The sequence below is a fragment of the Vigna unguiculata genome, chromosome 1, assembly GCF_004118075.2.
Source record: "Vigna unguiculata cultivar IT97K-499-35 chromosome 1, ASM411807v1, whole genome shotgun sequence".
Taxonomy (NCBI): domain Eukaryota; kingdom Viridiplantae; phylum Streptophyta; class Magnoliopsida; order Fabales; family Fabaceae; genus Vigna; species Vigna unguiculata.
In genome coordinates this window covers 10,212,805-10,229,181 of record NC_040279.1, presented here as the reverse complement: position 1 = coordinate 10,229,181, position 16,377 = coordinate 10,212,805, and the positions used below count along the sequence as shown (strand labels likewise).

The 16,377-nt window shown below is 30.5% G+C and overlaps 1 protein-coding gene across 1 annotated transcript; it reads right to left on the bottom strand.

Annotated features, from left to right (window-relative positions):
* Positions 1 to 9,105: 9,105 nt before the first annotated feature.
* LOC114185421 (protein unc-45 homolog A) lies at positions 9,106 to 12,220 on the bottom strand. The gene is made up of 3 exons (XM_028073138.1): positions 11,819 to 12,220; positions 10,686 to 10,874; positions 9,106 to 10,179 (listed from the first exon to the last, which is right to left on the bottom strand). The coding sequence occupies exons 1-3, from the start codon at positions 11,990 to 11,992 to the stop codon at positions 9,700 to 9,702; spliced, it is 843 nt and encodes a 280-aa protein (XP_027928939.1). The 5' UTR covers positions 11,993 to 12,220; the 3' UTR covers positions 9,106 to 9,699.
* Between the last annotated feature and the right edge of the window lie 4,157 nt (positions 12,221 to 16,377).

Sequence of the window (16,377 nt, the reverse complement as noted above, 5' to 3'; positions counted from 1 at the left end):
CTCCCTCCTTTTACTTTCTCAGGAAATCTCGGACACAGTTATTTTGAAATTCAAAAGTTAACTTTTGTTAAAAATATTTTATCTTTTGTCGGGGTAATCCAAAGGTTAAAAATGAATTGTAGACAAAACAATCCATACAGCTTCTGGATTACACAATCCGAAAAGTTTCTGAGTTGCAGAATCTGGGAAACTTCTCAATCGCCAACTCTGAAAAGTTTTTGAATTGTAAAATCCCGAAAGTTATTTTAAACTTCCGGATTAATCAATTTAGAAGTGATTTGTTACTTTCGGTTTACATAGTTTGAGTCATTTTTATTCTTAAAAAGAACTTTCGAATTGCATATTCGAAAACTAAAAATGACTTTCGAAAATTGAAGAAAATAACTTTTGAGTTATTTGAAAGTCATTTCGAACTTGTAAATTCGAAAAGGATAAAACAGAAATTTTGATATTGATTGGGGTGCAGGACGAAAAGTGTGAAGATGCAGGAAGAATTTGGCACTTTGTCAGCGCATAGCTAGTTAATGGATATGTTTGGATACATATTTCTGTAAATACTTGTGGAGGGGAGGAAAATCTTGTAAACCATCAACCCTAAATTCCTTATGTATTGTGTGTTCTGTGTTACCATAAAGCTTTCTAATGTTACCAAAAAATAGGAAAGAGGGAACAATAATCAAATGATACATTTGAGTTATTCACCTTTTTATTGTTTAAAAAATATATAAAAGTAATTAAACATGAATATATTGTAATTCTTCCTTTCTTTCTTCTTCTTAATCATCAGAGTTAAATGATATATCTAATTATAGTTAAATGATATATCAAATTATGTTGTTTTATTATAATTTTTCTTCTTATGTTTATATATTTTTTAAATTTGTATTTATTTCCAAATAAATCATCGACGTTATAAAAATGTAAAATTTAGTTGAGAGAGGATTTAGAAAAAAAATAAGTGAAATTTGAGATGATAAATATATTTGGAGGTTGGTTGATTATAAAAAGCTAAGATAAATTTCTGTTGTGATGTCATATTAATTTTTATGAAAGATTATTTCTTGTTACTTTTAGCAAGTTCTAATTTTAATTTTCAACTATTACTTCTCCACTAACGAGCTCTAAACCCTATAGAAAATGGAGAAAAGTTTTTAAGGAAATTAGGAGGGGAGTTCTTCACTTTCTTTTACTTTGTTAAGTTTTGTCTTCAATAAAATTGTAGAACTCATGTTTGTGTGTTATGTTTTGTAGGTTTGTTAGTGACATCTTTTTTTAAGGTTATCACCCTTTAGAGAAATGAAGGACCACTGAGTTTAGCCTAAGGTAGTATATTCACCATATTCCTAATTTTACTATAAGAATACTCATCAAAAGTGGAAAAGGAGAATATATTGGGAGAAGGAACTATTATCCACATTTGGAGGAGAGTGACTGCATTTTTTAATGATTTTTCAATGATAGGAAAATATTCTACCATCTACCTCATTATTAGGGTTTCTAGAAAGATATTTTGTGATTTTGCTAATGTTTTTTTCATCTTTGTACTATTACTAAGAGGTTTCTCTCTTGGCTTATTCGAGAGGACCTTTCCTTTCTTGTAAATGTTTTTTGAATGAAGAAGCAAAATTATTATAATCTTTTTTGTTGTGAGTGCCTCTCTTACTAGAGTGAACTATCCCTTAGTTTTATCTAAAACTTTGGCTCAAGTGACATTAACTACCACTTATTTTGAGTTGGTTCATCTCCAAGTGGTGTGTCACCTTTGTTATCCTCTTTTTCTTTATTTCAAGTTTCTTTATGTTCTTATGTTCATTGCTTCCACCCGTTTATGCTTATGTTTTTTCATTTTGTTCATTTTATTTGTTTATCTTGAATCTATCTTCTCTTCTTTCTCTTGGAGTTTCTATGAAGTAAACCTTTATACCTAGGTAACATTGTTATCTTAATGTTCAATGGAAATCTTCTTAAGACTTTTTTAAACAACATAAACACAAATACTTTGTCCTCTAAAAATAACATAATCAACTCTTATCATTTAAATCTTACGGAAATGATATTTGAACAAAACTTTTGGACTCAATTTTGACATAGATGAGGTGGCACAGTAGTTAAGTTTTTTAAATTGATTTTCATTAAAAGGTTTTACATTCTTTCACTTGCGGACATTTTTTGGAGGGAAAAGAAAAAAGCATTGTGTTTTGCAAAGAGAAGACAAAGGCATTTTGTTTTGTTGAGAGAAGACAGAGGTGACGAAAACACATCGTTGAAAACAAGGGTTTCCATTGCCGTCATCCATGCCCACGGTCGTTTGTGAGTTTCCTCTAATTTTATCTCACGACTTTCTCACACCTTCATCATTTCTGGGTTGGTAACCCAATCATGATTTGTTTATTTCTTTGGCACAGAGAACCTGCAACCCAAACATCAAAATGTTTGGTATGTGTGAGATTCACCAGAAAAGTTGAAACATTGGGTTTATTTAAGCAAAAAGGTCAAATATTTGGGTAGTAGGAGTCATTGCAAGTAAGGAATGCGGTAAGAGTGATTCCAAGGTTGGGAGAATCAAGTTTTTTGAGTGTTGTTGGAATCCTTCCTTCTTCGATGTTCATTCGTTGTGGGTTCTGTATGTGGGGAGTAGTGTTGGAATAAGTGAGGAGTTATTGTAAATTTTTTTATTATCTGTTGCAGTAACTCAAAATATGAAACAAAACTAGTACTGATGACCAAAATATCCAATATAACTTCCCACTTAATTGTTCTCCACACCTCACTTTCGAACATAGTGTGACTCAAAAATTCCAAAAAATCCTCATTTCCGTTCCACGGAAATGATATTTGAACAAAACTTTTGGACTCAATTTTGACATAGATGAGGTGGCACAGTAGTTAAGTTTTTTAAATTGATTTTCATTAAAAGGTTTTACCTTTTTTCACGTGCGGACATTTTTTGGAGGGAAAAGAAAAAAAGCATTATGTTTTGCAGAGAGAAGACAAAGGCATTTTGTTTTGTTGAGAGAGGACAGAGGTGACAAAAACACATCGTTGAGAACAAGGGTTTCCATTGTCGTCATCCATGCCCACGGTCGTTTGTGAGTTTCCTCTAATTTTATCTCACGACTTTCTCACACCTTCATCATTTCTGGGCTGGTAACCCAATCATGATTTATTTATTTCTTTGGCACAGAGAACCTGCAACCCAAACATCAAAATGTTTGGTATGTGAGAGATTCACCAGAAAAGTTGAAACATTGGGTTTATTTAAGCAAAAAGGTCAAATATTTGGGTAGTAGGAGTCATTGCAAGTAAGGAATGCGGTAAGAGTGATTGCAATGTTGGGAGAATCAAGTTTTTTGAGTGTTGTTGTTGGAATCCTTCCTTCGTCGATGTTCATTCGTTGTGGGTTCTGTATGTGGGGAATAGTGTTGGAATAAGTGAGGAGTTATTGTAAATTTTTTTATTATCTGTTGCAGTAACTCAAAATATGACACAAAACTAGTACTGATGACTAAAATATCCAATATAACTTCCCACTTAATTGTTCTCCACTCCTCACTTTCGAACATAGTGTAACTCAAGAATTCCAAAAAATCCTCGTGGCCACATTACCCAGTATTTAATGTCATGGTCATGGAAATGAATTTGTATTATGTTAAGGTTAGTGTGAGGATATTATGTTCACAATGAAGTTTGATTTTTATATAAAAATTGGGTAATGAAGACCAAAATATTCATCACAACTCCTCACTTACTACATATGTACTCCCCACTTACGAATAATATCAGTATTAGCACAATTTCAAAAAGGTCCACCATCCACATAATCCAATAATGAATGTTGTCGTACTGGCTAATTTTTTTATGTACATAATGTACCATGCATGAATTATTCCATAAGTGGTGAGTATAAAGTTATTAATGGGGAGTGGTGATGAATATTTTGGTCTAATAATTTCCACTTTAAAAATGGATTTCAAACTTGATGACTTTAATGTACTGCAAATTGATTTTCACAACCTAAATACTCAATATTCGGTTATCTTCATGACGTTCATCTTTTATAAAAGTAATCATCAATAACTGATAACATAACTGGGGAGCATTGGCTAAAAAAGTGAGGAGTGGAGATGAATATTTTAGTCTGATAATTTCCACTTTAAAAATGGAATTCAAACTTGATAACCTTAATGTACTGCAAATTGATTTTCACTACCTAAATACTCAATATTCGATTATCTTCTATAATTGGGTTTTTTTATAAAAGTAACCATGAATAACTGAATCCATAAGTGTGGAGTATTGATTAAAAAAGTGGGGAGTGGTGACGAATATTTTGGTCTAATAATTTCCACTTTAAAAATGGAGTACAAACTTTATTGTCCACACTGACCTTAATGTACAAGAAATTGATTTCCACTACCTAAACACTCAATATTCGGTTATCTTCATTACTTGGGTTTTTTAATAAAAGTAACCATCAATAACTGAATCCATAAGTGGGGAGTACTGACTAAAAAGGTGGAGAGTGTTGTTGAAGATTTTTGTCTAATTTCCACTTCAAAAATGGGGTTCAAAGTTTATTGCCCACAAAACATGATGACCTTAATGTACTACAAATTGATTTCCATTACCTAAATACTCACTTTTTAGTTATGTTCATTACTTGGATTTATTGTAAAAGTAATCATCTATAACTAATAACATAAGTGGGGACTACTGACTCAAAAAGTGGGGAGTGGTGATAAATATTTTAGACTTTTTCGCAGTATTTCATTGAAGTGAAAAATTAGGTGTCGGAAAATGATCCTTACAATGTGACCCTGATTTTCTAAAAAATGATTTCAATTACCAAAACATAGAATATTGGATTATGATATTCGTTGTGATTTTTAAAATGGTTCATCAATGACTCATTACATAAGTGGGGAGTATGAATTAAATAAATGGGTAGTCATGATCAATATTTTGTTCATTTTTTGCAATTTTTAAATAAAATACAAAGTAAATTGTGAACACAAAATCCTCAAACTCACCTAAATGTAGTTAAAAATAATTTCCATGTCAAAAAAGTTACAGAACTAGGTTACGTGCTTGGGTGACCTTTTTTTAAAATGTCCCAAAACTGAATTATAATGTTAGTAGGTAGTACAGATGGTTAAAGTGGGGAGTTCTGAAGGATATTTTGTTCATTACTGTTGTTAAATTAAAGCGCCAACATTTTCTTACGAAGTTTGTGGGTAGTAATGTTGTATTCAGTGGAGAGTTATATTGGATTTTTAGGTCAAGAGGATTTTTTGGAATTTTTGAGTCACACTATGTTCGAAAGTGAGGAGTGGAGAACAATTAAGTGGAAAGTTATGTTGGATATTTTGGTCATCAGTACCAGTTTTTGTTTCATATTTTGAGTTACTGCAACTGATAATAAAAAAATTTACAATAACTCCTCACTTATTCCAACACTACTCCCCACATACAGAACCCACAACGAATGAACATCGACGAAGGAAGGATTCCAACAACAACACTCAAAAAACTTGATTCTGCAATCACTCTTACCGCATTCCTTACTTGCAATGACTCCTACTACCCAAATATTTGATCTTTTTGCTTAAATAAACCCAATGTTTCAACTTTTCTGGTGAATCTCACACAGACCAAACATTTTGATGTTTGAGTTGCAGGTTCTCTGTGTTAAAGAAATAAACAAATCATGATTGGGTTACCAACCTAGAAATGATGAAGGTGTGAGAAAGTCATGAGATAAAATTAGAGGAAACTCACAAACGACCGTGAGCATGGATGACGGCAATGAAAACCCTTGTTCTCAACAATGTGTTTTCGTCACCTCTGTCTTCTCTCAGCAAAACAAAATGTCTTTGTCTTCTCTCTGCAAAACACAATGCTTTTTTTCTTTTCCCTCCATAAAATGTCCGCACGTGCAAGAAGGTAAAACCTTTTAATGAAAATCAATTTAAAAAACTTAACTACTGTGCCACCTCATCTATGTTAAAATTGAGTCCAAAAGTTTTGTTCAAATATCATTTCCGTAAATCTTAATGTTTTTAGAAGGTGAAACTTCAAAGAGAGAATGTGATACTAGCAAACTTATAAAACACAACACAAACATGAGTTCCATATTTTTTTAAGACAAAATTAAACAAAGTAAAGGAAAGAATGTGAAGAAACTTTTCTCATAAACATGTTTATTGTCCTTAAAATTTTCCTCCATTTTTATAGAAGTTTACTTCTTCTTCTTATTTATTTATTTTTTTGATCGTTTGAAATTCCTCAAACAATATATATATATATATATATATATATATATATATATATATATATATATTCTCTTAGAAATATATTAAGATAAAAGTATACGAGTGATATGTTTTAAAATATGGACTTCGCATACGATGAATTAAAAAAAATAATCTATATTTTTATATTTTATCCATTTAAAATAAAATTTTATTAACTTAAAAATTATGCCATGTTAATTGAAATATTATGCAAATAAATAAGCGTATGAAATCAATGCATCACATCTACAACCTAAGATTACCACTATAGTTTTGGTCAGATGGTTTTGTGTAGCACACACATTACATCTATGGGAGCATATGACATACTTAAAACCATCCATATTCTTGTAAGATTGTTATAATTCGAGAGGTCAAAAGTATTTAAAGTATGAATATATATATATATATATATATATATATATATATATATATATATATATATATATATATTAGGAATATTAGTTCAAATACGAATATGATTATTAAAAGATGGATAATTGTAAGTGTCACACTTTAAGCTCGACATATTAATATAGATATTAAAAGACGAGTTAAATATGTTATTGTTTTCTTAACTTTTGGGGAAGATTGAAATAGTCTCTATCTTCAAAATTTTGAACCAATAATCTCTCATCTTTATAAATATGTGAATTTAGTCATTTTAATCAAATTTTATTAAGTTTATTTGACGTCTCAAATACGTTTTTTAGCTAACATTAAAGCGAAAATGTGTCAAACAGTATAAGTAATTCAAATGTTATCATGAAACACATTTAAAATGTCAAATAAACTTAATAAAATTTAGTTAAAAGGACTAAATCTACATATTTCTAAAGTTGAGGGACTAAATTAGGACAAAGTTTCAAAGATGGATTAATTTCAATTTTATTGAAAGTTAAAGGACCAAAAATATATTTAACTCTTAAAAGATTGATAATTGTAAATGTCGCATGTTGAACTCAAAATATATAAATATGATTATACTAATATTGATAATTGCAAGTGTTAGACTTAAAACTCAAAACATATGAATATGATAGAAAAATTAATGTTTTTTTGGTGTAAATTATTTTGTGCTTAAGTTGATTTATTTTTGGCATGGATCGGTGATGCCTCATGACAAAAAATTGTAGAAGTTGTTTGGTTAAATTCCAAATTTATTTGAATAGTTATGTCATAAATTTTGAGATGTTACGGTTCTATAACCTTTGATTTTATTAGATGGTAATATGTAGCTGATAGGACTTAGCTTATTATGTGATGTATTCTAAAATTAAGTTCTATCTTTATTTTCTTGTAAATTTTTAAGTAAAATTTGCTTTATATATATGTATTACACATTAGAGTTTGATCTACTGTATAAAAAAACTTAATATTATTGTCAAAAGTTAGAACATGATGTTACAAAAGGAGAAAAAGAAGAAGAAAAAGAAGTTTTCCTCTTAGTCCTCTTGTTTAACCTAGAAAATGAACAAGGAGAACGGAAAGGGGGTGAGCTTTTATTTATAGGTGAGGGGTCGCTCAAAAGGAAAAGGATTAAGTGAGGAAAGATTCAAAATGCTCTCAAAATGGCCAAGTGGACATTGCACAAGCGGAAAGAGGAGAGCAAAGTCTTATAAGAACATAACTTCCATCAAATTAATGAACAGTGATTGATGAACTCAAACGAATTGCTTAAGTTCAGTGGAAGAAAGCGTGTTCCACCTCTGGATTTAAAATAAAAGACAATGAAGTTGTGAGATACTATGAAATTGAATTTGTGTAGGTTGGTATAATTTGAACATCTAAATTAGATTCACCAAAGATAAGTTTAAAAAATTACTTTCACCAAAAACAACTTTCTTAATCTTTTGGTGGGTGTGATTTGAACATCTAATTGATTCAGACGATTGCAAACTTCTGTGTATATAGGTAATTTGTAAATTTTGATCAAGATAAAACAAATATACATATAAAACTCTAATCATATTCTAAAACTTGAGTAGAATAGAATTGGTTCAGGTTGAACATGACCCTTTTTTTATCCTAAATATAAACTTGACAGAAAGGAAAATAAAAAGTTATTGAGTATATAATAGAGGATCTAAATATAATTTGAGATGTTACCATATTTTTCTTTTATTAATCGAATACAGTGGCGGGAAAGTGCATCACAATCAACGGATAAAAGCTTCACAGAGATTACTAAAACCAGCATTAACTTGTTATGCAATATATTATTTTTCCTGACCATACTTTAGCAAATTATTATCTTTTCAAGTTTAAATTTTAGGTGGGTATATATTTGTACTATGATTCTCAGGTTCTTAGTAATTGTCATGTTGAAAGCGTCAATCTTTCAATATGTATACAGGAATTCGACAAAATAACAACTTACCGACAACTGTTAAAATGGAATGAAACTAACAAATACTTGTGAAATGCAAATATGAATTCGACAAACACAAATATATAAGATAAAAGCAGAGTTTCATAGACAGTTGAGTTTTATTTATTGTGTATAAAATAAGAACGGTCCATTTACTACAATACCTTAATACAGTGAGGATGGCGGGTCAGTCCACCTCAAATTAGATTCAACAACGGTTAGTGGAAACTTGGAAAGCTCCTGCACAATGCTTAACTGTTGTAAGAAATTTTTTTCTCTGGGAATCCACTGCTTCCCATTAACAGGTGAAAATAAAATAAGCAGTTCTTAAACAAGTTCTATCATCAAACTCAAAATAATTGAATATAAAACCAAGTTACATTCTGGAAACAGAGAAATCTTAGGAAATAAATGTATATGAGATATGGAATTTGCACAAGATTTAGTGTGTAAGAGAACATGAATATAAAACAATCGGTGAAACAAATGAATCATATTATACAATACAACAAAGAGCAGAGCATAAAGCACAGATTCGTGCCCCTACTCACTAGAATGACTTGATTTTGGTTTTAAATGACAGAATAGCGAAATAGTACAATAGTTCATTATCAGGAAATTTAAATATTATTTATAGATGTGGAAATAGTATCACCAGGAAAAGTAATCAGCCTGCTCCGGCTGGAATGGATTTTACTCACTGTATGAGCCTCAGCAGATGAAAAACACCCCATACTTTTGGTCCAATATGGAAACACGAACCTTGAAACTTGCTATCACAGTAGGACGTTAGCAGCTTCAAAAGGGAGGCTTTCCATGTAAAATTCAGAGTCCAAATAGCTCATCACCACCATGGACAGTCAAACCAACTCGGTACAGATCAGTACTTCTATAACATTCATAGATCTTCAAGGCGTACAACATGATAGAGCCATTGCAAGCCACTGATTCTTTCCCATCAAATATCATTGTTATGTTCACTTTGGGATAAAAACAGCCGTTTATAGGTAATGTACAGTAGAGAGTACAAACATCTCACTTTACAGGACGTACACCAATTGTTCTTACACGAAACCGGTATTGAGGTAAAGATTCTTCTTCTTCACTGTCACCATCATCATCACTAGAATCATCTTCAACACTATCCCACCGTGCGTAGTCTAGAGCTGAATGTCCTTTTGGTTTTGGAATTGTTTGCCATCCTTTTGAATGTTCCTCATTGGATTCCCTGCTTGGTGCTTTAGGAGCTATAGCATCTGCTATGAACTTCTTAGAGTCATGGTTTTGCTTTCCCCCTTGCTTCATTGAAAACTTGGGCTCTGCTTCATGAGCAGCACATTCGGTAATAACAATGCCTTTACCGAGTTCATCCTTCTGTTCTGTCATAATATTAGAAATCGAAGAATATTTCTCTCCTATCTCTTCTTTTTCATTCTCCTCTTCAATTATCACTTCAGGCTCCTCGTCTTCCTGTTCTTCAAACTCCTCTTCTGATTCTGGTATTGGAGCAAGTGACTTTCCTTGAGCAAGAATATATGGAAAAAAAACATTTCTTACTACGAGCTGATAAAATACTTAGTCTACAACAATAAAATTCTTGGCCAAATATACTATATTAGTCTGACTCATCTTTCCTTACTCCTTTTTACTCTACTATTCCCACTTTCTGTTGCAACATTTATAAAATCAAACACTTTTTAAGTATAATATAATCATAACTTGCACATATACTTCATGAGTGTCCCTCCAAATAGGAAAATCCTAATCATGTTATCAGTGCGCAGCGCATATGTAGAAAAAGGCGTGTAGAAAAATTGGAAAATTCTAACCAGAAAAATATAAATCCAAAAAGACAAGGAATAACAGCTATATAACATAACTATTATTATTATTACAAAGTTGGAACCATATGCCCGTAGCCATAATTAGTAATTCTCTTGGTACCACAAAACCATGTTACCGGTGTGCATTGCATGCAAGTGAAATTGCAACAAAAATATAAAAGAGATAATAGTGCCTACCAACTGCGTCTTCAAGCGAGCTTGAAGATTTTGATAAACCTCTGAAGATGGATTCAACTCTAACAGTCTGTTGACATCAAAAAGAGCTGAATGATACTCCTTCAAGGTGACAAGCGTTTGAGCCCGTAGCATCAATGCCCCGCTGTGCTTGTGATCAAGCTCAAGCACCGAGGTACACTCTTCTGCTGCCTGAAATAACAAGGATTGATTGCATCCCAAAAAGAAAAAGTATTAGACAGGAATACATGCGCATAAGCTTGGAAATGGTAGAAAAATGATAAGCAAGGGCATCATTTTAGAAGGTTGAAATTATAACCAATGTATTACAAAACTTTTAACAAAAAGTTTCCAAAAAAATAAATAAATAAACAACCAATGTTTTCATTTGACTCAATTAGGTGGAATCTAAACAGAGATTAAAAAAGAAAAACACAAACCAATGTATTATGAAACTTCTAACAAAAAGGACGACAACTATAGAATGAGATTGTACAATCCCAGGCCAAAAAATGAACATCAACAAAGCAACCAGTATTTGTTAGAATCTAATTGAATATGCTGTAATTTTTTTCAAACCGTTATTCCATCATAAAGTGTCATATAGTTGAAATTCATTAATTTTTACAATAATTACATTAAAATCACATCTAGAATGATTTCTAATTAGTAGACAGTGTAAATCAAAACTTAACTTTTTTTTTTAATTCGATGGATTACTATTACAAATAACCGTAGATCCTTTAGAGAGACATAAGAGGAGGAAAAACATATTCAAATTCACCTACACAATTTTCTATTCACACCCCATAAATATTGCGAAAATTTTGCAAGCAATTTCCCCGGCCAAACGTATGAACTGAAATAACAACATAATCAAATCCTGTTTTTATACACCCTCGCTTTTGATCAATCAAACAGTTCCTCCTCCCCAGTACAGGAGTCCGAACGAGGATTGTTTAGCACTCTCGTAATTATTACAAAACTCAACAATTTCATATTAAATGAATTTCATGAAATTAAACAAAATAAAAACTGAAATTGAAGCTTTCACTCACTTTACACAACATAGAAAATCGCTTTCCAAACCAAAGCACCAGTAACAAATTCAAAGGAGAGCGAGGAAGAGACGTAACCTTTTTGAAATCGTGAAGCTTCAGAAAGCACGCGGCTCGATTGCTATGCAACGCGATCTTCTGAGGGTTAGTCTTGGCCATGGCGATTGCCTCTGTGTAGAACCCTAACGCCTCCTCGTATCGTCCTTCCCGGTACATCTGGTGAGCGCGTTCGATTCTATTCGGCGCCGCCATCTCCCTCCTAATCCGATCGCAAATTTCCAACAAAAACTAAATACTCAAATGAAGAAACAGTTTAAACTTATCTGTCTAAAATTGCATGTGCAACGAAAATTGAATTTTGGAGAGTTTGAAATTTATAGGTGAACCCAGTGACAGCTCGTGAATGGAGAGAGAGACAAATGGACAGTGCAACAAGACGATGCTTGAATTGAACGCGCTCCGCCCAATTATTGAAACGCGCGTTTCCCTCTTTCTCGTCTTGGGAGTTTTGTGGAGTCCAAACAAACCAGTTTTGAAAAAACAAATTACTACAAAATTCATAAATTGTTAATTCTTTTGTTAAATGTGTTTTTTATCTGTAAATTATTGTAAAAATTATTTTTGGTATATTAAATTATATATTATTTTATCTTTTTATTTTATGAAAACCGTAGCATTTAAGGTATAATGATGTATTAAGGTAATACTTTAAATATATAGTAAATAGTAGGAATACATTATCCAATTATTATGAATAGTATTAAGATCCTAATGTTTATCATCATTATTAACAATTACATTAATTACAATGACAATATTAAAAGAGTAATATTGGATGTATAGATATGTGCAAATCAAAGATCTTATATATAATTCTCTTTCAAACTAATGGGTGAGAAAGTCACTAGAGTTTAGAGATGGCAAATAAACCCGTCCCCGTGGGTATTGCTCGAACTCGTCCCCGTTTTGACGGGGAATCCCCGCATTGACTAGGTATGGGTATGGGTATGGGGAATCCCCGACTTTTTCAGTTGGATATGGGGATGGGTATGGGGATGTACATATACCCGCCATAATACCCGTCCCCGCCATATCTCCATTCTTGTTTAAATTATTAAAATATTCACAATTAATCAAGTAACTCATATATGTATATATATATATATATATATATATATATATATATATATATTTTTTTTTTTTTTTCTTTTAATTATTTCATTTGTCATGAAACTCATTCTCATCTCCAATATATTTTTTATCTTATCATAACCTTTATGTAATTATGTTAAAATGATGTATGTTAATAAAAAAAAATATTATGCCTCACATTTGAATATTTATATTATTTTTAATATTTTTATTTATTATAAATTTTCCTTTCGCATGAGAATGTTTATACTCTCAATTTAAGGTAATATAAAAAAAATTCTTTACTTATTATTATTATTATTATTATTATTAATTTTTGTTTAATTTGAAGAACTCCTTTGTTTCATTAAAATAATTTTCGTTATTTTTCAACCATTAAGTATATATGTTGATATTTGAAAATTTTTCTTAGTTCTCTAAGATATTTTTCGTCTTATCATACCTTAGTTATACATTTGATTTCCTTTGTGTGATTTTTTTCGATGGTCTCTCAAATTATTTCTAAAACACACATTTGTTAGTTTTTTAATATTTTTATTTATTGTTTTTATTTTTATCATGTAGAATAATATTTCGATATATTCTATCTAATTATTTTTTATTTTATAACTCATTATTAATCATAATGTAATTTTTTCACTTTAAATTCTGTTTGAAGTGGTTAAAATTATATATATATATATATATAATGATATTTAGGAATAATATATGATAATTCACTACAAGAAAAACATGAAATGGTGACTGATTTAGTCAGTAACCCATATCAGTCACTATTTTCTGTCATTGGTGGTAGTAGTTGATTTATTGTCTGAATCAATGACTAAATTAGTGACTAATTCAATGATCGAATCGATACTTGATTTAATGACCAATTTAATTACTAATTTATTTGTAATTTAATGACAAATTTTTTGGTCACTAATGATATTTCTATTTAATTTTAACCACTTCAAACGTAATTTAATAATTAGTTCTCTAAGGTATTTTTCATTTTATCATACCTTAATTATACATTTGATTTCCTTTGTGCGATTTCTTTCGATAGTCTCTCAAATTATTTCTAAAACACACATTTGTTAGTTTTTTAATATTTTTATTTATTGTTTATTTTCATCATGTAGAATAATATTTCGATATATTCTATCTAATTATTTGTTATTTTATAACTCACTATTAATCATATTGTAATTTTTTTCACTTTAATTGTACAAATAACTTTTATTTACTACAATATAAAAATTTAATGTAATTGCTATGAATATTTTGTTGTCACTATCCAACATATATTGAAGTTCAAAAGATACAAAATCTATGTCAAAATTTTATTATTATGTTTATTATTTGTTCTTTGTGTCATTTTGATCAAGTGATGTATTATAACTTTTATTAGTGTATAAAAAAGAGATTTATTATAATTTAAAAAATTGAAGTAAACAAACATTTAAAATATATTTTAATTTGAATATTTGTTTTCCTTTTATTATTATGTTTATTATTTGTTCTTTGTGTCATTTTGATCAAGTGATATATTATAACTTTTATTAGTGTATAAAAAAGAGATTCATTAGAATTTAAAAAATTGAAGTAAACAAACATTTAAAATATATTTTAATTTGAATATTTGTTTTCCTTTTATATTTTTTTGAAATATTTTTTAATTTTATCAACTAAGTTCATCAATGTTGTAGTTTGCAAATTTAATAAATGTTTTGGTTCACATGAAATTTTATTTGGTATTCTAATATAAAATGTAAACAATTATAATTTATTTTAAAGTATTTGGCATCAAAGAAAATCCTCCTAATATTGAATATTTTATAATATTATGTTTTCTTTACCGTAATTTTTTTTCTTTTATAAAAATTAATATTGAAGTAGTTAGAACACGGGTACGGGTATGGGTACGAGATTATATCCGTTACCCGGTGGGGATGGGGATGGGAAAAAAGTTTGATACCCGTTGGGTTTGGGTATGGGGATGGGGATGAATTTTTTATGCGGGGATGGGTATGGGATAGCGAAACCCGTCCCCGCCCCGCCCCGTTGCGATCCCTACTAGAGTTTGTATCCTAGTTGGTTCAATCTATAAGAATTAATGCTTTTGTGAGACAATCAACAACTAGATTTGAAGTTAGAGTCTTGGCACTCAAGTTATCACATCACCATGTTGGTTTTCTTAGCATAGGGAATTTCTACTCATTAAGAATCGAACAAATCCATGTTATTTCAACAATTAAGTTACTCAGGACTCTATATTTCGACTTTGTACTGATCTGGAAACTACCTTTTGCTTTTTTAAGGATCAAGAGATAATTGTTTCACCAAGAAAGACACATTAACCAACCATGGATTTTCTATCATTCACACTTGTGGCATGTCTCCATCTAAGAACCCTGTTAAATCCAAGTCAATGGATGGTTTAATGTGTAAACAATGATGAGTGGCACTTTGAAGATACCTAAATATTCTTTTCATATCTTGCTAATGATTTATGGTGGGAGAGCTCATGAATTGGCTAACTTATTTACTAAGAATCATATGCCAGGTCTTGTGTTTATTAAGTATTACAGTGCTCCAATAACTTGTATGAACATGGTTGGACCTTGTAATTTCTCTCATTCATCTGTAAATCGTTTGTCAGATACCATAAGTGTTGGGCAAGAAGAAACATTAATTTCTATATTGAATTCCTAATAATATCCCTTATGTACTTTTGATTGTTTCAAGTGCATACCAATTGCATCTCTTTGAACTTCTATACCTAAGAAGTTGTGTAGGTGACCAAGATCCTTAAAGGAAAACACAATATTGAGTTGTTTGATGAAGGACTCCAAAAATTTGGTGTTGTTTCTAGTGATAATTATACCATCCACATATATATGTAAGAAGGTAATGTGATATGTAACTCTTAGAATGAAAAGTGAAGAATCACTTTTTGTGTTCTTAAAACCCTAATTGAGTAAGGCATTTTTTTAGGCTGTTGAACTAGGCTCTTGGAGTTTTTTTCAATCCCTAGGTTACCTTAGATAACTTGCGTACATGATAAAGTTAGTTGAGTCTACAAACCCTTTTATTTGACGCATAAACACAATTTGTTTGAGGTATCCATTAAGAAAAACATTGTTTATATCTAGTCGTTTGACCTCTTTACTGTGATGTACTATAATTGTGAGTATTATTCAAATTGTACTGACCTTGAAAAATGGACTAAAGGTTTCTTCATAGTATAATCTAGTTGTTTGTTGAAAACCTTTCGCAACTAATCTTGCCTTTCTCTTCAATTGTGTCATCTACTTTGTACTTGGTCTTAAAGACCCATTTGGAGTGAATGATGTTCTCTTGACCATGATATGGTACCAAAAGCCAGGCTTATTTGAGATTAGGGCCTTATATTCATTGTCCATGGCTTATTTTCGCTATTGTATTGTGATTGCTTCTTTGACATTTTTTGGTTCTTTTTCATTTGCGAAAGTTTCAATTAA